The following is a 23,793-nucleotide window of genomic DNA, read 5'->3' on the forward strand; positions in this document are numbered from 1 at the left end:
ACGTTTGGTGTAGGTTCTCAATCCAGGTTTGGTGTTAGTACCCCCTCTGGCCTCTAGAGGGCGCCTGAACCGCTGCCTGCAGTCCACGTGTAGACCACCGGGTGTCGCTGCTGCTCCTCTGACCGCTGCGAGCTACAGGAAGCATTCAGGGACATACTTCAGAAGAAAAGTCAAAAGGCTCTCAGCCGCTTTGAAAAAAAAGAAACTTTATTTAAAACATTATGGAGCGAACAGAAAAAAATGTTTTAGAGTTTTTCTGAAAATCATTTTATTTACTATAATACAGAGCGGAGACGTTAGAGTCGGGTGGTTTGTACACCGGGTGACTGATGAGAGAAACAACAACAGATTGATGACAAACTACAGCTTAGTATTCTATTATCTAGCAGCTGCTGACCCCCCCACCCCAAACAGACACATGGAGATCAAGGTGCTCTTGGCTGTGTTCCATTCCGGCCATTCGCCTCCTTCACTGTGCCCTCGGTTCCTCCCCCACTAAGTCCACTAAATCAGATCAACCTTTCCTCAAATTCATTAATTTAATTTCCTGTTGGGTCGACTGGAAGTTATTTCGTAATTCATTCAAACGTCTTTAAATTCAATCCACAGAATTTACCTGGAAAAAAAAATCAAACTACACAAAAAAAAAAAGAAAAAGCTGAAACGCTTAAATTTTGGATCAAAAATTCACATTAAAAACCACAGACCTCCCACTTTTAAAAGCGTCAGTGCCAACGGGACGATTCTTTAGTCTGAACCGATTCAGTGGTTCAAAGGTCAAAACGACCCTGACATTACAGGATGACACACATCTCCACTGGAGGAGCAATGCATTGTGGGTGTCGCCCCCCCCCCCCTTTAAGCTATCCAGCTGATCAGCGTTGAATGAAATGTCACTGCAGACTGGAACCCGTGAGCGAATGGGAACGCAGCCCCTCGGGTTCTGAAAGATAAATCCTGATGGAACCTCCGACCCCTCATCACCTCCTGAGCTTTTATTTTGTTAACCTCTGATCCAAATATGCTTTTAATTTGTTACTAGACACAGGAAATGTTCATTTTTAAAGACTGAAAAGACTTTGACACTTCCTGTGGTGGTTCTGGTTTGAACCCGTAAAATAAATGTTAACATTAATACTGACTAAAACATTACTGTTGTTGGAAACATCAAATTATGTTTCCAAAGTTGTTTTTTTTAACATTCCCTGTAAAATGGAGAAAATGGAATCCTTTCAAAATAAAAGCTCCACGTTCCAGTTTAAGTTTAATTTATCTTAGCTTATTTTATCTCATTTCTTCTGTGGGTTTAATAAAACTGGGATTAGAGCGTCAGACGTTTATCTTTCAGAATAAAAGCAGACACACACCTGCCGACACACACACACACACAGACGAGTACCCCGTGGTATTCAACGACATCAGCGACCTCTGCTGCTGATAGATTTATATATATATATATTTATATATATATATATACTTTTATATACTTCTTTCCTCTGTAGGAAAATCTATTGAACAATAACCAAAAATATGATATTAAGAGTTGATTTCATTCATGACAGAAGATGCGACAAATGAAACCCCCACCCCCCCACCCCCTAATAGAAGGTTCCTCTGTGGAAACGTTCCCCTGAAACCCACAAGATTCCAATAAAGTTATGCAGATTTGAATGAGTTTCATTTCCTGTTTTTTTTAAAAGTTCTTCTTTCTCTAAGTGGCAAAAAAAACAGAGACATGCAGGTTCAGTTTGCAACAAACAACAGAAGTAGAAACCACAAAGTCCCAGAGGGGAGGAAGCCCCGCCCACACGGAACACGCCCCGCCCCCCCCCACCACGACTCGACGGATCAGGAATCCGTCCCGACGGATGGAGTGGGAACTAATCCGAGAAACCGGGGAGTGACGAGTCCGTCGCTCCGCGGGTTAAATTCCTTTTATCCTCCTGTTACCCCCCCCCCCCACAAAACCCCCCCAGGAGGGGGTTAAACTGGCTGTAGGACAGGTCACACGTGGGGTCACACGTGGAGTCACACGCATCGAAAACAGAACGTCCGATGACACCAAAAAAAATATAAAACAGAGAGTCTGATTTTAAAAAAGTGTTTCACAGGAAACAGGAAGTGACCTCGTGGTGACCTTTGACACAGATCGCACATGTGCTGCTTAAGAGGGTCAAAGGTCACGCGATGCATTAATCAGTATTTCAGAGCGGTGGCCCCGCCTCTCTAAGACTAGAAGTGAACCAGACTCCGCCCCCTCCGACAGACCGAAGAAGGAGGCGGGGTAGGGGGAGTGGTTTCAGGTGCCTGAGGAGGGGGAGGACTTCCCTTTGTGTTGAATGAGAGGAGAGGGGGCGGGGCTAAACTGTGCTATTCCATCAGATCTTCATTGGGCCAGAATATATCCCAGAATCCTCGGCGTCAGTCAAACCCTGTTCAGTGATTATTTTATGTGCCACGCCCCATGATCCGACCAATCAACCCCGCATCTCTAAACCCAAGCCACGCCCACCTGGGCGAGGGCGGCGGCTTCAGACCGCTGAAAAGTTCCCCTGCGAGTCGTTAATCTCAACCGTTCGACGACCGATCGGGCCGTCAGCGATTACCCAGCATGCCCTCAGATGAGTGGGTCGGGGTGCAGGGGGTGCTGGATCTGCTGCGGCTGCAGGGGCGGGGGCAGCTGCAGCGGCAGCAGCGCCTCCACCATGTTGTGGCAGTGCGGCGGCGGCGTGCCCTCGCTGCCGGAGCTCTCGGCCACCTCGCCGCCGTGGAAGAAGTAGTCGCTCTGCAGGATGAACGACTCCACCACCGCCTGGTTCAGCTTGGTGGTGGACAGCGTGTCCTTGTTCTCGAAGTCGGGGCGCATCAGCGTGGGCCAGAAGCAGATGGACAGGTTGTCGGCCGTCATCAGGGTGGTCTTACAGTGCTGGCTCACCCTGGAGCACCAGGAACAGCAGAAACACCAGGACACGGTGGTTAGAAACGGCTTTTTAACCACCTGCAATGCAGCGCTGCCGCCACTAGAGGGCAGCCAACATCTGAGGGAAGGAGGACGAACATCTGCAGACGTGTGTGTGTGCGTGTGTGTCTCACCTGTTCAGGTGTGTGATGATGTATTTGAACACCTGGTAGTTGACGGGGGGAAACTTCTTCACGATCTCCCTCAAGACCTGCAGACGCTCCAGGTAGTCCACGATTTCTGGAACGCAGAGGGGGGGGGGGGTGTGTCAGACGTGACCCGAATGCAACATCAGAAACGTCACGCCCTCATGCTAAAGCTAAGCTACATGCTACATGCTACAGTGGATCATCAACATCAACCTGAACCTGTGTTTTATTTATTCTGTGTTGTTTTAATGTCCTGGAAACGTTTGTCAGTCTGAGGGAACACAACTGTAGTATATAGAGTAATGAGATTACTCTAGGAGAGTAATGAGATTACTCTAGGAGAGTAATGAGATTACTCTAGGAGAGTAATGAGATTACTCTAGGAGAGTAATGAGACTACTCTAGGAGAGTAATGAGATTACTCTAGGAGAGTAATGAGATTACTCTAGGAGAGTAATGAGATTACTCTAGGAGAGTAATGAGACTACTCTAGTATATAGGGTAGTAATGACATTACTGTAGTATTTACAGTAGTAATGACATTACTGTAGTATTTACAGTAGTAATGACATTACTGTAGTATTTACAGTAGTAATCACATTACTGTAGTATTTACAGTAGTAATCACATTACTTTAAATGGATATTAGAGATTGAAATTTAATAAATAACGACTTATGAAAAATTTCAACTTATGAACAACCTCTAGGAACCATTTGTGTTCGTATGTTGAGGACTTCCTGTAAATGCGTTATTTTTTCATTGTATTCATGAGCAAAACTTTTTCAAGACTAAAACAAAAAGGTTCAAACTTTTATGTATTTTCAGCATCTAGACAGTAAAAGAAGTTGAGAATAAAATAAAATAGTTCTTTCCAGACACTCCAGACGGATGTGAATCCGACCGTCAGTAAAACCATCGGAGGTGAATTCAGGACCAGAAGAGAATAAAAAATAACAGAAGTCGTGTTTTCTTCTTCTGAAGCTCCTCTGGGGGGCGCCGAGCCGTCGGCGCTCCTCATTAAACATTTACAGAGCAGATGTAGCACACCGGCTTCACCTCCACGCGCCACAACAAAGCTGCCGACGCGAGCCCCCACTTCCCGCCCCCGCCTGGAATACCCTCCAGGACATTCCAGGATATTCCAGGACCGGCGGAGGGAAGCTTTTATATCGTTAGGTGGAAATTTAAAGCGGCGCGCCTCGCGGCACCTTGATTTATTCATCCTGTGCCTCATCCATCATCTAAACGAGGGGCCAATGGGAGGCTCCGACCCGCTAACGCCGCCCAGGGGTCAAAGGTCAGTGACCCCCGCCGTCGATTCTCCGCTCAGAGTAGAAATATTACTACTCTGAGCAGGAGGAACACGACTCCATCGCTTCATCACACGCCTCTTTAGAGACGGAGCTGTCCTCACCTTCCACACCGCGTACCCACAATGCAATGGGCTCGATAGAGCGCTAAAACTACAAAGGATGAGTTCAGATGAAAATTTAATGATTCCTCTGCCGCCGAGAAATGAAATATAGATCGGAAAGGAAAGGAAGTGGAGTCGACTGACGGAGCAGGAATCAAACCAGAAACGTGTGTGTGTGTGTGTGTGTGTGTGTGTGTGTGTGTGTGTGTGTGTGTGTGTGTGTGTGTGTGTGTGTGTGTGTGTGTGTGTTCTCACTGGCGGCCTCCACCAGCTCCGGGTGCAGGCTGTAGGGGATCAGTGGATCCGGCAGGTCGGCGAAGAACGCCTTGAGCGCCCCGGCGGCGGCGTTCACCGCCACGTCCATCGCCAGGAAGTCAACGCCGTGATCTGGAAGGAAGGAGAGTCGAGCCACGATCAATAAACCAGCGATCGATCGGACGGGGGCGACTCTGATCGGATTTGTTTCGCACGCATTCCGAGGGTGTGATCACGCCGTTTGATCTGCCAGGGGGGCGGGGCTTCGTGGGGTCGATGGGGATCACAGCTGATGCTTTGTGTCTGCAGGAGAACAGAGCTGCTCTCTGATGGCGGCCCCGCCCATCTGCACGCACAGAGGCCCAGTGCCCCCTCCCCCCCGGCGGGGCAGGAGGACACGCGTCCCTGTTCCTGTCAGGGGGGGGGGGGGACACCGGCTACAGCGCCGACGCCTCGGTTTGGAGAAACATCTGATGCGTTTATTCGCACGTAAAAAAGGAAAAGCGTGACAGGTGATCTCATCTGGGAGGAGGCGGAGCTAAATCTGGCGTCGGCGCTTCGGGCTCCGAGTTCCTGATGCCTGACGAGTTTTGTGAACATGATGGAAGAGGCTGCGCGCTGAGGATTGTGGGAAACGGGTCAGGTTCTGCAGGAGGGTCTCACCCTGATCAAACTGCTTCTGGATGTTGTCCTGGTCCGTCTTGTTCCCGCTGACGCGATACAGACCCTCAGTGGTCAGACCTGGGGGGGGACAGACCAGTTAGAAACACAACAACAACAACAGAACAACACTACGCGTCGCCGTGGGAACATCTCAACCGACAGATGGAAACACGACCAACAGTTCATCAGCACATTAGCCACGCTAGCATCTGTTAGCTAAACGTGTGTGTGTGTGGGGGGGGGCTTTGTTCAGACGCTGGTGATGCGATCGTGATGCGTTTGAGTGTCAGCGGTGCAGTTCGTTCTCGGAGCGCGTTAACTGGAAGAGGACGGGTTTGTGTTTCTGGGGGGGGCGAGGGGGCGTCGACCAGAAACCAAAGCAGGGAGGAGCTGGAAGTGACTGTCAGTCAGTCACACACACACACACACACACACACACACGTTTAGTTACCCACTAGTTAATTATTTTTCCCAGCTCATTTGAACGAATCACCTCTGACCTTTATATGACCCGCCCACCCAGCACCGCCCCCTAAAATGTCACCGCCCCCAACGTCTCTGTGTCCTTGTGAGGTCATGTGATGTGTAACAGGATGTTAGGACAAAGACCACACACACACACACACACACACACACACACACACACACACACACACACACACACACGTATTACAGATGCTCTCATCACTCTTTATCAATCTGTTCATCTCTGATATCAATGCTGTCCTCCTGTCTGTCTGTCCTCCTGTCTGTCTGTCCTCCTGTCTGTCTGTCCTCCTGTCTGTCCTCCTGTCTGTCCTCCTGTCTGTCCTCCTGTCTGTCTGTCCTCCTGTCTGTCTGTCTCTGCCAACTGGCCACCAGCCAGTGATTTAATTGCTGGTCGACCATCTGCTGTGGGCGGGAACAGGAAGTCAGTTCAATAAGTGAAAGTCAGTCACTGGTTATTTTTAACACACACACACACACACACACACACACACACACACACACACACACACACACACACACACACAGATCCAAGCTGAACAAACTGGATGTCTGATGGACGCGCTATCCCGTCAGTATAAAGGCTTTAAAGTGCCGACACGACGGCTCAATCCCGCTCAGATTATCAGATTAGAGATTAAGTGGCTGTTTACGAGCAGCTCGGCGATGTTTATCGCGTCCTGATTGGATTCTCTGATCAATCTCCCTCCTCTGCGCCCCATTGTATTCATCCGCCGCTGAAAACAGTCCCAACAATCCACCACTTCCTCGTGTTTGTCGGTCGTTCCTTCAGACGGTTTGAAGTCCAGGCGTTTAAATACGTGATCATTCATCTGGAATGTTATTGATCGAGGCATTTTCAGGAAATAACCCCCCTGTTGTTATTATGCAGGTTGTTAATAGCTGTTGTTGTTAATGGCACGCTGGCTAGCACCAGCTAGCGCCGCTCAGCTGCCCCCGCCTCACATCAATAGATGCACTTCCTCCCATCCGGGACATGAAAGTCTGACGCCGCTCATTATAAATGGGACGCGGCGAGGTGAACGCGGCCCAACTCCCCCAGGAAAACACAGGAATGTGTAGGTAAAGGAAGCCCCCCCACCCTCCAGGGGAGAGACACACAGCCGATTCCCACCGACGTCAGGCTGAGAAACGAGCCTAGCTCTCTGGTCTGGAAGTCATTCTGTGTGTGTGTGTGTGTGTGTGTGTGTGTGTGTGTGTGTGTGTGTGTGTGTGTGTGTGTGTGTGTGTGTGTGTGTGTGTGTGGGTCTGGTGGAGTCATCAGTTTCTATGCTGGTGTGTTAATTTAATGACTGACCCTCCACACAACCAGGGGTCAATATAAATCAATACAAACGCATCGAGCTGTGTGTGTGTGTGTGTGTGTGTGTGTGTGTGTGTGTGTGTGTGTGTGTGTGTGTGTGTGTGTGTGTGTGTGTGTGTGTGTGACTATGATTTAACATGTGGGCATGTTGGGTAATGAGATCCATATCCACACAAACTTCCAGTCGCTCCGTTGGGACGTGAACTGCAGCTTCATTAAATGTCGGTTTCGGTCTGTACTTCATTTCAGAGCTCGTCGGATGCTCGTCGGATGCTGACGGACGTGTTGTCACCATGACAACTCCAAACGGATGTGGATTAGTGGATTTGAATGAGTACCGAATCCATTCGTATGCAGGATTAGCATTTTCTCTCCTAAAAAAGTACCGCCCTTGTTTTTACATCACGCCACCACAAGGTGGCGGTAAAACGCAGACGGCCGTTTGCAGCCGAGAGAGATGTAGGAAACTACGAAACGACGTCAGGCGGTAACAAAGTCTGACGTCTCTTGACCACTAAAGACAAATGCGTCACATGGGCTTTGTGGAGGGTTGGGGTCAGAGGTCAGAGGTCTGAGGGGTTTTCCCCACGAAGAGAACAAATTACCACAAGAAACGAGTCGCTATATCATTATAACGCACTTGAGCTGCTAACGCGATTAGCAGACGTGACATAAATGTAATGACTTAGCTCCATCGCTAACTATCGTTAGCAACGAACGCTGTCCAGGGTTCTTCAGCATTTCTAAAATTCGGGTGTCTGAAAAGGTTTTTAATGAAGGTGCGCCTCATAATCCAGTGCGCCTTAAAACACTGTTTACTGAAATGTGGACGGTTCTGAGCTGTGATTGGCTCAGAACCAGCAGATGTTCTGATGACGCCGGTGGAATGCTAATGTCGAGGAGACGCGAGCAGAAGGCGAGGCGCCGCCGGGCGCTGCAGGCGGACTGCTGAGCAGCTGATTCGCTGCCGCGTTTGATGCCATGTTTAAAATGTCTCATTTACATCTCGTCCGCCTCGCGGCGGCGGCGCTTCCCCGTTTCCTCCGCTTTGGCGCCAACGCCCCCCCACCCCCGTTTCCTGGTACCTGCCGCTCGTCTGAACGCGACGATAATGAAGACAAAAGACGGACGCCTTCTGCTTCTAACGGCAGAGAAGCGTTTGTAAAACAAACACACCAGCAGCTGTGTGTGTGTGTGTGTGTGTGTGTGTGTGTGTGTGTGTGTGTGTGTGTGTGTGTGTACACACACGTGTTCAGCCTGCAGCAAGGTGTCTGGTGAGTTCAGCTGACTGACGTGTCCTGACCACCAGGGGTTCTAAACCAACGTCCAGCTATTGGACGACACCGCCTCTCTGCGTCCTGATTGGCTTACGCCCTCAGCTCCTCTGCGTCATGAAAGATTGGTTTTAAATTGCTAAAAACACTAGAGGCTTTTTCTGTTTTTGATGACATCACCACCAGATAAAGGGGCGGGCAGAGGAAAAGCCCCGCCCTCTCCTCCAGCGTTCCGGTTTGTCTGTTATCACCATATCGCTCCTATTGAAGCTGTGCAAACACAGTTATTTACTCTTCCAACTTCCCTCGTGTCGTATTTTCAGCGCGCGCACACACACACACACACACACACACACACACACACACACACGTTCGCCGGCAGCATGAAGGCAGGAAGTATGAGAGACAGAGATTAAAAAAAAAAAGACAGGGAACAGAGAGAGAAGAGGGAAACTAATGGGAGACCAGGCTGCTCAAATAAAGCCAGAGGACACACACACACACACACACACACACACACACACACACACACACACACACACACACCCCATTAGACCAGATGACTGCCTGGGAGCTAGCTGGTCGAGCGCTAGCCTCTCTCTCACCCTTTATCCTTTTTCTCACTGCACAGCCTGCATGGACACACACACACACACACACACACACACACACACACACACACACACACACACACACACACACACACACACACACACACACACACACACACACACACACACCCGGCTCAAACTGGCCTCGTCTGTGGCCGCTGTGCTGTTCACTCGCCGGGGGCCACGACCGATTGGTTTAATCTGGCTTTGCTTCACGCCGCCCGGAGGACAAACAGCACCTCGTCCTCATCATCCTCGTCTTCCTCACCCCGACGAGGGAGCTGACAGACATTCAGAACAACAAATACGACAGCTTGTTGAAGCACAAACCACTCGTGGGAAACTGGGAACCAATCAGCTGCTCCGTTTGTCTCACAAACAACAAACAAACACAAGGAAGGTGAACACGGGTGACAGGAAACAGCTGATTACTTCCTGTAACCCAGAGGACAAAGAGGCTAGCTGCTAGCCGCTAGCAGGTGGACGGAGAGACGGTCGCCGTGACGATCAGCTTCAATCAGCTGGACGACAGAGGCCTCTCTCTCCCCCCACGGGGAAGATCGACACACAAAGGGAGGGACGTGAGCAAACAGTAATGGAGGACACACACACACACACACACACACACACACACACACGCGCACGCAGACACACACACACACACGCAGACACACACACATCCTGCTTCCTGGTCCGTAGTTTTAATCTCGTCCCTTTGGATGTCCTGGTTACTGACCCAGAGACACTGAGAGACTGGTGTGTGTGTGTGTGTGTGTGTGTGTGTGTGTGTGTGTGTGTGTGTGTGTTGGAATGACACCACAAACTGTACGTGTCTAAATCCTGAAGGACAGTCACTCTAATCCCAATCCAGATGATACTCATCCTCACAGGAAGTGAACACCAGGACGATGTCATTTCCTGTTTGGTGGCCCCGCCTCCTGTCTCCTGCATGCCCGAGGCAGCGGCGCGAGGCAGCGGCACGAGGCAGCGGCGCGAGGCAGCGGTGCTCTGTGTGTGTGGTGAACCCCTCTGTGAGCCTGATTGCGATGGAGACACTCAGAGGAACCAGGAGCGCCGGATGAACCCACGGCTGTCGCCTTAGCTGTGGGGGGGGGGCAGCGGGGACAGGGGGGGATTGCTTTTTCACCACGGGGTGACAAATCCACCCCAGCGCTAAATCGAGCTGAGCCCAAACTCCGGTTCGCTCCAGAAGTTCAGTAAAGACGGTTTGGCAGACAGGAAGCTCAGAACGAGGACAGACGTGTATGTAGAGCATCCCAGCGCCACACGCTACACGCTAAGGAAGCAGGAAACACGCTAAAAATAGACAATTATCGGCTCTGGGTGACGGCTGCTGGATTCTCGGACCGTCGGTTGACACGGCGACGCCTGTGGAGCGACTGATGCGAGCTCGTCGCTCCACGCCGCCGCCGGTCGCTAAACGGATTATTCCACCCGATTCTCTCCGGGTTTGGAGTCAGACGCGACCAAACGCTCAGGAAGGAGCCAAACTTTAAAAAAGGTAAATCGATCCAACGTCTGATGCATTCTGGGTATTTAGAGAACCGAAAACTAGCAAAGTGTTTGAGGCTTTTTATTCAGGCAAACAACCAAAGAAGATCTTTTGAAACGTGGAACAAAAACTCGTCCGTCCTCGTATTAAACTGAGTGCTGGGGGAGACAACAGGCGACGGGACGTCAGCATCAGAACGCTATTTAATCAGCCCCCCACCCCGCCTCCTGCCAAATTCCATTTCCTGTCTCTGGGGAGCAGGAAGCATTTAATAAAACCTCTCTAATGGAGTTTGGCAGCAGAGAGCCGTGTGGTCGCCTCACGCAGGCGCAGCTATCCTCACGCAGGCGCCGCCGTATGCTTGTCCGTTCGCCTGCCCCTCGTCTGCTCGCCTGCCCCTCGTCTGCTCGCCTGCCCCTCGTCTGCTCGTCTGCTCGCCTGCCCCTCGTCTGCTCGCCTGTTTCTTCCAGCTCCGCCCGGTTCGTCCACCTCACGCTGAGCTCCTCCGGTCAAAACCTGACGCTCGTCGTCTCCGTTGTGTTTTTTAACCTTCTGGCTCGGAGCCCACAGTCTGAACGACATTTCCACAGCCTGCTGGGAGCTCGTGGTTAAAATAACATTTTGTTTACCGGATGTGGAGAGGGGGCTTGTGTGTCCTGGATTAAAATCTGAACCGGTGCAGACTGAAGCCTGGAGTGTGTGTGTTTCACCGCTTTACACACCTGGACGTCAGCGGTTCTGCGTGAACACATCTGAGCGCCGCCCGACCCGACGGCTCGTTTCACCATCAGGACAATCACAATTAATGGAGAAATATTCCCCATCTGGCGGCAGGAAACAATTTGTTTGTTCCTGAACGCCGTTCCAGCGTCGTCGGGTAATTCTTCACTCGCAATTAAAGCGTTTTCATTTTAAAGCCTGAATATAAAGACCTCTGTTACCGCCCTCCACCGGCCGCCGAGGCTTTATGGGGGCAATAAAACTAGAATTATTTTACGGTTTAAAGGAGACGATAAAAACCGGGGTAGTAAATGTGGCCAGGACGGTTTGGTGGCGTGGCGTTCGGTGACTGCGGGAGTGTCATCGCACGACTGACGCGTTCAACTTTCATTTGGGGAGAAACCCTTCAGTAAATTTGTTGTTCAAGTAACGCAGAAAAAAATCATCTCCTGTTACAAGCGTTTGGTCATATCTGCCCCAACGGCCTCAAAGACACAGAACCAGATCGTTTCAGAGGAAAAACCGCAATGCATTCTGGGTTAAATCCAGCCGGGTGGCGTGAAAGCGGTCTTATCACTTACACCGACACGTCAAATAAAGGTTGCACACAGGATTACAGTCTCGTGGCTTCACACCCTCTCTCGCATTAACAACCACACACACACACACACACACACACACACACACCTTTTCCTCGTAAGACCTTCTGGTTGAAAACCACAGGCGGCTCTCGTCACCTCGCTGTGGACGCGCCTCTCGGCTGGCGGCGCGTTGCATGTGGTTAAACTGGGTTTAAGCTAATGAAACAGCTAGCGGGAGCGGCAATTAGTGTTCACCATTACTGTCGAGTCACCGCTTCACACACACGCCTATAAAAAACAACTGACGTCACGTCACGCCGGATTATTAGTCTGGTTGTGCCTTACATGCTTTGCTCTCTGTAGAGGTCAAAGGTCAGATAGAGTAGTTTCAGGAAGTCAGAGGTTTCTGCAACCGACACCTACAATCATTTACGACCCTCTGCATTCAGAGCACACACACACTCACACACACACACACACACACACACACACACACACACACACACACACACACACACACACACACACACACACACACACACACACACACACACTCTTCAGTGTAAAAGGAACAATCTGAATGGTGCTCCATCTGTCACAGGACAAAGGCGTCCTCCACACTGCCCGTTTGAAAAGATGGAGCCTAAAAGCTGTTAAATCCACCCGTCTGGACTCAGACGCTTTCACAACGCTCGCCATGAAATCGACAATACACTTCTGTCGGCTGGCAGGTCTGCACAAACACACACACACACACACACACACACACACACACACACACACACACACACACAGCGCTGGGATTAATCCTGAATCTGGGCAGCAGCCACCGACGGGCTCGCGTACATCCAGCTTGAACATCAAAACATATTTGGAAGGGATTTTCAGGACAGGAATTAGACGGCCCCGGAGTGACAAAACGGGCTCAGACCGAAACAAGACGCTCAAACGAGAAGCAAAGAGTTCCTGGAGACGACAGGAAATACTTCTCTGATGGACGCGCGATTCGTTTGGCGGAAGAGAGACAGATCTCTATCGAACAGGCCGGGTCACATGACTCGACCTTCAGGATGCTTAGAAATAAAATCATCAGACCACAGCTGGAAACAGGACCAGCATGCACTGGGGTGTGGGTTCGCCACACGCTTCCTGTCTCGTTTTAAAATTTTAATCCAGTGGCATTTCGGTCGAATGCGACTAACGGCTTTAATCAATGATGAATCAGCAAAACTATCAGTCCAAAGCGCTAACGCTATCGCTAGCTTTTTGTCTTCAGAGCGATGAATCCTGATTTTCTGCAGCGTTAATAAAACGACTGACATGTCTGCCACGTCCCATTCTTCTATCCCGATAACGTTTCTCCGATTCAACGATCAATCAATCACAGGCTGGAGAAGAATCAATACAACAGAGCGAGACACAAAAGACTGGAGGCGTGACTCACCTGTGCGCTCGATGTAGTCCACGCACTTCTCGATGAAGAGCGGGATGGGTCGATCCGGGGCCACCAGGGTCTGCAGCGGAACGCCAAAGTAGTTGCTCTCCCACGTCCTCCGGGTGGGGGGGTACAGGGGCTTGGGGGGCTTGGAGGATTTGGGCTGAGAGGCGAGAGAGATGGAGGGAGTTAGAAATTTGAAGTTTGACCTTGACCTACTTCTCTCAAGGTCATCATCTCCTTTCTATCCCCTTTGCTGCCTGAGTAAATCCATCCATCTGTCACGGTTGTGAAGATATTTGGCGGACGAACGGACGACTTGTTTGCACGCACACGTGTGCTTGTGCACGATTGCGTTTGTGCAGACCCACTCCGGCAGCGCGTCGTCTCCATCTCGTGAACTTTGTTTCGATCGGTTACGGGATTAGTTTATCCTCCCTTATTATTCCTCGGCCCATTGAGAGAAAACACGTGCTCGTGTCACGCCCACGCGTCCCCCCCGCACACTGCCCTCATTCACTTCCTGCACTGAAGTTCTCTTTCAGCCGGCGGAAAAAAAAGAGAAAGCAAAGCTTTGGCCGCCGTCTTGGAGACTAGAATATCTCGCCTGTCTGGCTGCGTTCTGTCGCGCCCCATCCTCTAGACCCTCGTTTTACACGAGCGTCCGATTAAAAACCGACTCCGCGTCAAGAATCACCTTTTTGGGTTCCTTGGGCGTCTTGGGCGTCTTCTTCTTCTTCATCTTCTTGTCTTCCTGCTCGGGGTCGGAGGTGATGGCCGGGTTGTCGATGCCCCCCTTCCAGGGGTCGGCGGGGGACAGTAAGGGGTCCTCCTCGCTGCCGCGGTGGGCGCGTCCCTTCTTCTTCTTCTGCGTGGCGGGGCCGGACTCCTCGCCGTCGCTGTCGGACTGGAACCGCCTCTGGTACGCCTTGGTCTTGCTGAACAGGATCTTGGAGCGGTGCTTGTATTTTGAGGGTCTCCGCCCGGCTTGGGACTTCCTGTCGAAACCGTTCTCTTCCTCCTCCCCCCCTCCGTGGAGACCGTGCAGCCCCCCGAAGGAGTTCCTGATCTTGATCAGCCGGCCGTGCGTGTCGTCCGGCACGGCGTAGATGTCGTCGTTATGGAAACCCCTGGACCTCAGCAGGGTGTCCACGGGGTCGGCGTAGTTGTCCGACGGCTCGGCGTCTTCGGCGTGCATGGAGGCGGGGCCGCGGGGCGTCCGGCGGTTGCTCCGCATGCCGGCCTCGATGGTTTTGAGCAGGTTGGGGTCCAGCTTCCTCACGTTGTGCTTGGGCAGGGCGGGTTTGGGGCGGACGGGCGGGGGCACTTTGTGGTTACGCTCGTGGTCGCCCAGCGGCGTGCTGTGCACCGGGTACTCGTTGCCCTCCAGGTCGATGCGGTACTTGGCGCGCTCGCTGGGCGTCGGCAGGAGCTGCACGTCGTCGCCGATCGGGCTGTACGGCGGCGGCGCCTCGTTGTCGTCGTCCGACTCCGGGTAACAGTTGTTGTAGCCGGGGGAGTGGCTGTGAGGTGAGGTGGGGGGGAACACCTCCTCGCCGGCGCCGGTGGTGCACTCACGCGACGAGCCGTCGAACAGGAAGGAGCTCTCCACGTCGGGCTTCTTCTCCAGCACCTCGTTGAAGAACGGCGTGAAGACCTCGGTCTGGCGGTGGTACTGCGACAGCGAGTAGAGCGCCGTGAACTTGGCGGCGATCTCCGTGGCGATGTGCTCGCCTTCCGTCATCAGCTCCTTGATGGCGTCATTCTCGAAGAAGTCCGCCTGGCTGTCGGTGATGGCCACCATCTGGACGGGGATGACGTCCTGCACCTCGGCGAGGAACGCCCGCAGCGTCGCCATGGACGCCTTACGCTTGGCGGAGTACACCAGGATGTAGCCGTGCACCAGCTCGTCCTTGCGCACGCCGATGGCGGTGTGGTACGACAGCACCGTCACCTGGATCCGCCGCCGGCTGTCGCCGATGATCTTGTCCAGGATCAGCGTGTTGCTCTGGGCCGGCGGCCCCGCGGCGCCGCAGCAGTGCGAGTCCAGGAAGGGCGACAGGATGAGGTCCACGCTGAAGGGGTCCCAGCACATGGCGCACATGACGATCCTCAGGTCCGCCTCCGACATGTCTTTGATGGACGGCGGCGGCGCCAGCACATCGTAGTTGCGCTTCAGCGCCTCCAGCACCGCCCTCAACCCCTGCTTGACCTGGAACTCGGTGAACTTGCGCGGGAACGCCCCCGAGGGGCCGTCCACAAAGGTGCACTGCAGCTTGTTGGCCAGCTGCTGCCCCTGGTGCCTCAGGATGGGGACGTTCTTGCAGACGCCGTCCCTCTGATTGGCCAGGACCAGGATGAACGGCAGCGGCCGGGCGAAGCGCTCGCGCCGGCCTTGCGCCATCTCTGCGCGGATGCGGCCGACGCAGTCGCCCACGCAGTTGAGCGACTCGATGGAGTTGAAGACGCAGAAGCAGCCGTGGGGCTTGAAGGTGTTGACCCAGGCGTGGCTGAAGAGCAGCGTGGAGTTCACGTCCACCGGGAGCAGGTCCAGCTCGTAGATCTTCCCGTCCAGCGCGTACTCGTCTTCCGTCGACTGTGCCCGGATCTCGTTGGCGAGCTCCTGCGAGAGCCCCTCCCTCCCCAGGAGGCACAGGTTGATCTTATCAACGTTGGCGCTGTTGTAGTAGAGGCTGGAGCGCCCGTGGTCCAGCTGCACCAGCCGGTTGGCGAGGACCTGCTCCACCTTCAGGTCCACACAGTTGTGCCCGCTCAGGCACGTCTCCTTGGTGGGGTGGTACACGAACCCGATGTGCTTGAGCAGGAGCGACTCCCGGTCCGGCGCCAGCTTCTGTAGCGCGCGGTACCGCGGCTCCTCGTTCAGCACGCCGTGGATCTCGCTCATCTTGTCGCAGCTGGGCGTGGCGTTCAGGTCCAGGTCGTAGAAGAGCTCGGCGTGCTCGAACAGCATCTCCTGGAAGTCCTCCTTGGCCCGCTCCACGATCTCCTGCTGGTGCCGGCAGTAGACGTCCCTGCGGTCGGACTCGGCGATGTACTTATAGGCCTCGTCCTCCATGACGAAGCACATGACCTCCTCCCAGGGTTGCCCCGGCGCGATGAAGTGGACGCGCTCCAGCGTGCGCTTGAAGCGCTCCTTCATCTCCGCCCGCCTCTTCTCCGACAGCAGGTGCTGCACGTGGTTGCGGTAGATCCTCTCGCCATCCGGCGTGTCCAGCAGGTCGAAGGGGATGCGGCGGTCGCTGTTGTCCACGTGGTCCGACTCGTCCCACGGCGTGCGCTCCAGGACCACGAACCAGTACTGGAAGTCGGGCCGGTCGCGGATCAGGCCGCGAGCCTCGGCCCACGACAGGTTCTCCACCTCGTCCAGGTCGTTGAGGAGGTTGTTGAGGGTCTTGGGCAGCGTGGTCAGGTACTCGTCCTTCCTCCGCCGGATGTGCTCCTGCTTCAGCTGCGACACGTGTCTGGCGAACACGCCGCGCGCCTTCCGGGAGCCCTCCAGCGTGATGAACTCATCGAAGTCCGGCTGGCCCTTCAGGTTGTTCACCACCGTCTTCCAGGTGGTGTGGTAGTCTCTCAGGCTGTGCACCATCAGCTTCTCGAACCGGTCCGTCACCGAGGCGACCAGCTGACGCTGCACCTTGTAGGCCTCCAGGTAGGGGACGGTCTTGGGCTTCCCCCGGGTCTTGTCCAGCTGCTGGATGAGGGCGTTGAAGCACAGCTCCACGTTGACGTTGGCGCGCGCCGACGTCTCCGCCAGCGTCAGGTTCTTCTTGCTCGCCACGAAAGTCTGCAGGTCCCTCAGGTGCTGGTCCACGCACTCATCGCACTTGGTGGCGGCCACCACGATGGGCTTCTTGGACTTGGCGATCTGCGAGTAGAGGCTGCTGACGAACTTCATCTGGTCGTCGAACTTCCTGTTGCAGCCCTTGCTGACGTCGATGCACAGCACGAAGCCGTCGACGCTCAGCTTCCCGTCGGGCATCTGCTTCTGCTCGAAGTCCTGCTCCAGGCCCAGCTGGTCGGTGCAGATGTACATCAGCTTCTCCGCCGACTGCAGCTTGGCGGCCGCCGCCCGTTTGGTGTACGGCTGCAGGTTGGTGCTCCGGTGAGGGAGGAATGTCTGGTCGTCGATGAACTCCGTTTGCTCGATGACTTGGATCTTACAGTCCAGACCGTCGTCCCCCCGGTGGGACACCTCCCCCCAGTACAGGAAGTGATCATTGTTCACCACTCGACCCCCGAAGTCTATAGTGCTCAGGACGGAGGTGTGCTCCGAGTAGTAGCCGTCGGCGTCCGGTCGCACGTAGCGGTTGCATAGGCAGGACTTCCCCACGCCGCAGTTCCCCTTCTCCTTCTCCGTCCCCGACAGGCCCACCACGCTGACCGCGAATGTAGGGGGGCGCGCATCCTTGTTCTTGGCCATTATATACCCCCACTCATCGCTAGCTCGGTCACTTCCAGAAAAAAGGAGGAGGGTCAAGATATCATTCCAGCTGGGCTCGTCATCGACGCTCAGGCACTTGTGTTTCCGGTTGTTAACCCCTCGAAGGCGGCGAGTCGGTTTCTATCCTCGTTCTATCCTCGTCGTTACGCTGGGATAGAACAGCCGATCTGTGATCACCTGCCTGCAAGAGAGAAACCACAATCAGGTAAACGTAAAGACAAAACTATCACTGATTTAACCACGGAACATTTTGGGTTCCTTAACTCTAACATCATCTTTTGTTTCCCTAGAAAACGTGTCAAACTCAGGGCCCGGGGGGCCAAATGTGGCCCTCGTTCCTCAAAAATCCACGATGGGGTGAAGTCGTGAGCGTTGCTGCACGAATGCACGAGGGCGCACTGTAGTTACATTCATGTTACATTACATTGAGTTACATTTATTAGTTACATCTGGCCCTTTGAGGACAGCCGTGATGCTGATGTGGCCCCCCAGTGAAAACAAGTCTGACCCCTCCTGATGTAGAACAAACAGGAACATGAGCAGCGACGAGTTGTCAGAAATCAGCACGCGTTAATTTCACTTAGACGCTGAAAACTTCACCAAAGGCCTGCAATTAGCCGTTCATTTACTGATGATAACTAACATCTAACACGACAACGATGTAATAAAAAAACCTCCTTCAACATCCAAACGGCCCTTTAAGAAACTAAAGGAGACGGCGCTGCTTCTCTCGGAGAAACAGGAAGTGGTTCACGATGCTCAGTAATGTCACTTTTCCTCCTTTTCGGAGGAAAAAAAAAAAGAAAAAAGAAATGCTTCGAAGCGATTTGTGCCGAGGCAGGATAAAAAAAACGGCGTGCGACTCCGGCCCTTTGTGGGCCGCTGACCTGGAAATGATTTGCTTTTGCGGCGAGAACCAAACAGAAAATAAATCAAGTCCACACAGATTTGTTCGCATCATCCCAGGTTTAAACAGATAATCCTGATTAATTAAACCTGATAATCTGATCCTGAACAGTAATCCTGACAGTCTTGGCTATTTGTGCACCTGCTGGATTCAATATTAACAACCTGATGATCTGAAATGTTCCACTACTAAAACTATGAACATCCAGCTACTTCAGACAGCAGGAACTAAACATGTAGGATCTGATCTGGCACAAAACCGAGGCCCGAGACCCAAAACGCCTGAACCCCTTCAGTGACCCATCTGTGGGGTGAAAACTGATAACAGCGGAGAGAAAAGCCGCCGTTGTTGAGCCGAACAGAGCGATGGCGCCCGGCCACAGAACCCGCCTGCAGGAGTTGGAACTGGAAGCTGCAGGGCGACGTCACGCTGAGCCCGAGAAACGCTATGAGAGGAGGGGTTCGGTGGGCTTGAGATGAAGCCACGGGGGTTCCCCCTCGACCAAGGTGTTCAGGTCACCTGTGTGGGAGGGGCTTGTGTGAGCAAACAGCTCAGCAAATTCAGAAACCTTTTAAAAACAACCAAAACAACGCAAATTTATTCATAATCTCAAACAAAGATGTGGATGTTTCACTTACGTATATCTACCGGTTTTCATATTCATGAGACTGCAAACAGACTTGAGCATAACCTTTGACCTTTGCTCAAAACACACACTAATAAAAGGAGCATAAATGTTCAGTCACCTGATCTACAGACAGGATGATGACATCAGGAAGCGGAGCGACAAGCAGCTACCTGACAAAACTCTCCAACAGAAACCAGTCCTCTGTGTGTGTGTGTGTGTGTGTGTGTGTGTGTGTGTGTGTGTGTGTGTGTGTGTGTGTGTGTGTGTGTGTGTGTGTCCACAATGTTTTATCTCTAAACAGTGGAGAAATTACAAGATTTTACATCTTTGGTGTCAAATTTGCTGTATCTTCAACAATTCTGAATAAATTAATAGCGAAACCTTTTCCTGGAGTAACCAGCGAAGACACCAACGTGGTTCCACTGGTATAGGAGTCCTTTCATGAGGGTCATGGGACTATTTACTGCTTTTAAGTGCAAGTTAAGTCACATCTTCTTTACTCCCACAAGCAAAACTAATGAATTTCTACTATCAAAGCACACAAAACGAGTCACAAGCGTTTCACTTCAGTAGATGAAACACACAAAAAAATCACAAATAGATTAATATGTGGTTGTTTCATAACTCAATATAAAAACCAACATTCATCCCCCATCAGTAATACAGCAGTAGAAAAGATCGCTCATCCAAACAACTCATCCAAACAACTATCGTGCCGTTTAATCAGGTAAAATCAGTCTGTAATTCATTTTGCTGACGACACAGATGGGTGTTTATGAAAGACTTATGAATAAACAAGGAGCAGAACGCAGCGGCGGCAACTAGACGTTTGTTTGTGGCCGTAAACACCTGGACGGAGGCTGGAACGGCCCCATTTACTGCAAACACGCATCCCGTTTGTCATTAGCGCTGCACATTACTAAAAGTAGCCTCATGCATCACCATCCATTCGCTCTGGAGCTGCAGCAGGGATTAGGCTATCACCTGGCAGGCCCGGTTTAGAGATGACTAAACGCTGTTAAGTCCTGAAACACAGCAGAACTCATTCCTGCAAAGCGTTCAAAGTTGCAATCAGCTGGAGGTTTGGGAAGCAAATATATTTCAGGCTCCATCCCAGTTTGAGGTTTGAGCAGGGAAGAGTTCCCTATCTGACTCATTAGGCCTCCCCAGAAGACGTTCCGGTGTTGGGTAAATACATCTCTCCCCACCAGCAAGAGACCAATCCCAAGTTATGAGCAGATTCCAAAAGCATTTAGCAACGAGAGAAAGAAAGAAAAAGCATTCTTCTTTTTTTTCTCTTTTCACCTCATAAAAATCACGACAGACTCGTCAGAGCTGTGACTCTTTACTGATCCTGCCTCGCAAGATTTCTGGGAACTCGCTTTCAAAAGCTTCACCCGTTAACCGTCGATGTTATTTCTACTCTTGTCAGAACACAAAAATAAAAATCAACTTTTAAAATCTGGTTATTCTAGACGACATATCTACAAATGTCCCCCCAAAAGCAGTAAATTTCTCTAAAAATAGTGTTTTATATGGAGGAAATCATCTTATATTCACGTACAGATAATTTTAGGTCACTGTTTCTTTCAAGTTATTGATGATTCTCTGACTGTAAAGCTCTGATCCAGTCCCAGACTGGTAATAATCCACCGACAGATGTTTTCAGTGTGAAGATAGAAACTATGACACCCAACCCCGGAGTCAAGTCCCGACTCGAAGCCCCACGTCACTCCACCGACTTCCTTTTGATGACGTCGACAAGTCCAGAGAGTGAGCTCAGCTCCGCCTGGAGTGTTTCACACCACGTGGGTGTGTCTGTTCACACCTGGAACCAAACACAGGTGAACTCCTCACACCTGTGACAAGATCCACCTGTCAGATTATAATGGATTACAATCTGACACTTACCCAGGACAGGAAGTCATGATAATCGATTGGGATACCTAATCATTCTGATCAAATTGATCAAGCAAGTGAAAATATTGATGATTATCAGAGTCTTGTCAAACAGACCATAATAAGAAGGGACTGATATTTCTCATCTCCATTCATACCCACTAATAAATGCCCCCTTCACATCTCAGGGGTAGTTCTGGAGGGGTGCAACGATCCGGGGCAGAACCACCAGGATGGGTCGGTAGCTGCCGGGTCGACCCCGTCAAACGAGCCTCGGAGGCGGGCAGAGGGAGCTGCAGCAGCCCGGTCACAACCGGACCGGATCCCAGAATAAAAAGTTTATTATGAGCAGAAAATGGAATCTAATCGTGGTTAAAGCGTGACCATTACAAACCAGTCCGGATCCGAACCCACAACCCTCCCTCGATGCTAACGTTAGCCGCTTAGCAGGACTCCAAACAGTAAAGTGGAAACTTTAAAACCAACTCAGGATAAATCTGTCAGTAGAACTTACGTTAAAGCTCCGGGTTCTGACGTCAAACCCTCACCGGGTGGACTATTTATTATGTTATTAAAAAACAGATGAATGACAACAAAACGTCCCGTTAAATCCGGTAATAAAGGGTGGACTCCCCCCTCCAGTGGACATCCCCCCCCAGTGAAGACCGAGGCCGGTGGACATGAAAGAGTTGCGGGAGTTAACGTGACGGTTAACGTTGCCGACCTGAAATCAGACGTTAATGTTAATGCGTCAGTGCACCGACACGGGGGGGGGGGGTTCCATCCGGCCGTTCTCCCGTCTCCTCCCGGGGGGGAGAGCGGAGCCACTCCTCGGCCTGCCGCGGCCCTGACAGTCCGCTATGAGGGCAAAGAAAGCCCACCTCTCCCGATTCCCGATTAGCATCAGCGCTAGCCGAGCTGCGTTAGCCTCGCATGGGGACAGCTAGCTTAGCGCTAGCCGCGCTGAGCGCGCAGCGACGTGGGGACGAGGCTCCCGGGATCACTCCGCTCGACCTCCGCCCGCTTTTCCTGCGGAAAGCAGCGGCTAGCCGGGCTGCTAAAGTCCCCGACCCCGGTCCGAACGCCCCCCCCTCTACCCACCTATTAACATGGTCGCTCCCGGATCCACATACCGCGGAAAAGGAGGCAGCATTCCTGCATTTCCACGCAAAAAAGAAGTCCTTTTTAGATCCAACAGTCCGCGGCCGCGAGTGTCCACAAGTCCGGTCCCGGGTGGGGGTGTCGCGGCTCCCGGGGTGGCAGGTTTCGCGTGGATTCCGGTGGTGGGGGGGTGGGGGGGTTGAGGTGTCGTTCGTGTGGAATGCGTTTGTAAGCCGAAACCTGCTTGTCTCTGCCCCCCTCCCTCAGCGGTAATGGCGACGCTCGCTCTCTCTCTCCTGCTCCGAGTCGGTGTCGCTCCGCCGCGGGGTTCTCTCTCTCTCCGCTCCGCCCGTTTCGAGTCAACGTCGCTCTACCGCGGTGCTCTCTCTCTCTCTCTCTCCCTCCGCCGGCCCTCCGCCCCCACTGTCAGGTTTAAACTCACGGCGATAGAAGAAATAGTTCCGTTCATCAATAGATCGAACCGAGGCCTGTAATGATCAAATATTAATTTAATATTTAGTGGATAAAAATACAAAAAAAATCTCCATCCAGCTGTTCAATTCTCAAAGTAGAGACAAAAATGGCCACTAGGGGGACCCATGGGGGGAAAAAAGCTTAAAGTAATCCCTCGTTTTTATCGCGGATTTTTAGTAGGTAGTCACGTGCTGCCGTACGCGCACGCTATTGGCTGACAGCATTGAGACTCACGGAACACAGCGCACTTCCGTGTTTCAAAGAAACACTTCAAAGTGCTTTAATTAAACAGCCTATCAGGTAATACAGATAAAGGTGGTTTGATATCAGTTTGGGGAGGGTTCATAGACGTTTAAACTACCGTAAATAATAAAAATAAATAGTTTGTCGATATTTCACGGAATTTTGTTTTTTGAGGGTGGTCCTGGAACGCATTAACCGCAAGTAAAAAAGATTCACACCTGCTCTGAATTGTGTTTAAATCACCCTCTAACCTGGTTAAATTTCTATAACACCATGCAGCTCATTAATATAAAATAATTCAATAAATGTCTTGATGTTGGGTTTTCATTCAACCCTCCTGTCGGATCCCCTTGAATTAATATCTTGCTGTCATTGGCGAACAGGAACCACTATCACCAAGACGATAACCCGGTACATCGTCTCCCTGAGGTCTGATGAGGTGATCAATAACCAGAGGACCGGATCTTTACCTCTATAGATGGTAACGCTTCAGTCCACCGGCGCCTCCTCGGGGGTGTAGAGTGTCTTTTGTGGTTTGTGGGGTATCTAAGCTGTGGCGAGGGGCTATCGTTGTCCAAGCTGTGTCCACACCCTCTGCAGGGGGCCTTCCTCTTCATCCCATTTGAATAAAATTATTCTGGAATTACTGTCTCAGTCTTTGTGTTTCTGTTTTCATCTCAATAATCCTGT

The 23,793-nt window shown here is 51.9% G+C and overlaps 1 protein-coding gene across 2 annotated transcripts; it reads right to left on the reverse strand.

The window, feature by feature from the left end:
* Positions 1-1,617: 1,617 nt before the first annotated feature.
* On the reverse strand, positions 1,618-22,561 carry arhgap5 (Rho GTPase activating protein 5). Of its 2 annotated transcripts, none has more exons than XM_068338065.1 (7): positions 22,419-22,561; positions 14,084-18,032; positions 13,396-13,549; positions 5,443-5,520; positions 4,780-4,911; positions 3,094-3,199; positions 1,618-2,936 (listed from the first exon to the last, which is right to left on the reverse strand). In XM_068338065.1, exons 2-7 carry the CDS (start codon positions 17,828-17,830, stop codon positions 2,618-2,620), a joined length of 4,536 nt encoding a protein of 1,511 aa, XP_068194166.1. In that variant the 5' UTR covers positions 17,831-18,032; positions 22,419-22,561; the 3' UTR covers positions 1,618-2,617. The 2 variants fall into 2 exon arrangements, with proteins under 2 accessions (XP_068194166.1, XP_068194165.1); XM_068338064.1 differs by having other exon boundaries at positions 22,387-22,561.
* Between the last annotated feature and the right edge of the window lie 1,232 nt (positions 22,562-23,793).

The sequence above is a fragment of the Antennarius striatus genome, chromosome 17, assembly GCF_040054535.1.
Source record: "Antennarius striatus isolate MH-2024 chromosome 17, ASM4005453v1, whole genome shotgun sequence".
Lineage (NCBI taxonomy): Eukaryota > Metazoa > Chordata > Actinopteri > Lophiiformes > Antennariidae > Antennarius > Antennarius striatus.

What these genes read in the sequence shown, in the direction of transcription:
- arhgap5 (XM_068338065.1), bottom strand. Translation starts at nt 17,830, where the DNA reads ATGGCCAAGAACAAGGATGCGCGCCCCCCTACATTCGCGGTCAGCGTG. An exon ending in GGAGCTGGTGGAGGCCGCCA is followed by an intron (nt 3,200 to 4,779) that starts GTGAGAACACAC and finishes TCTGCGTTCCAG; the next exon opens with AAATCGTGGACTACCTGGAG. An exon ending in ATCATCACACACCTGAACAG is followed by an intron (nt 2,937 to 3,093) that starts GTGAGACACACA and finishes CTGGTGCTCCAG; the next exon opens with GGTGAGCCAGCACTGTAAGA.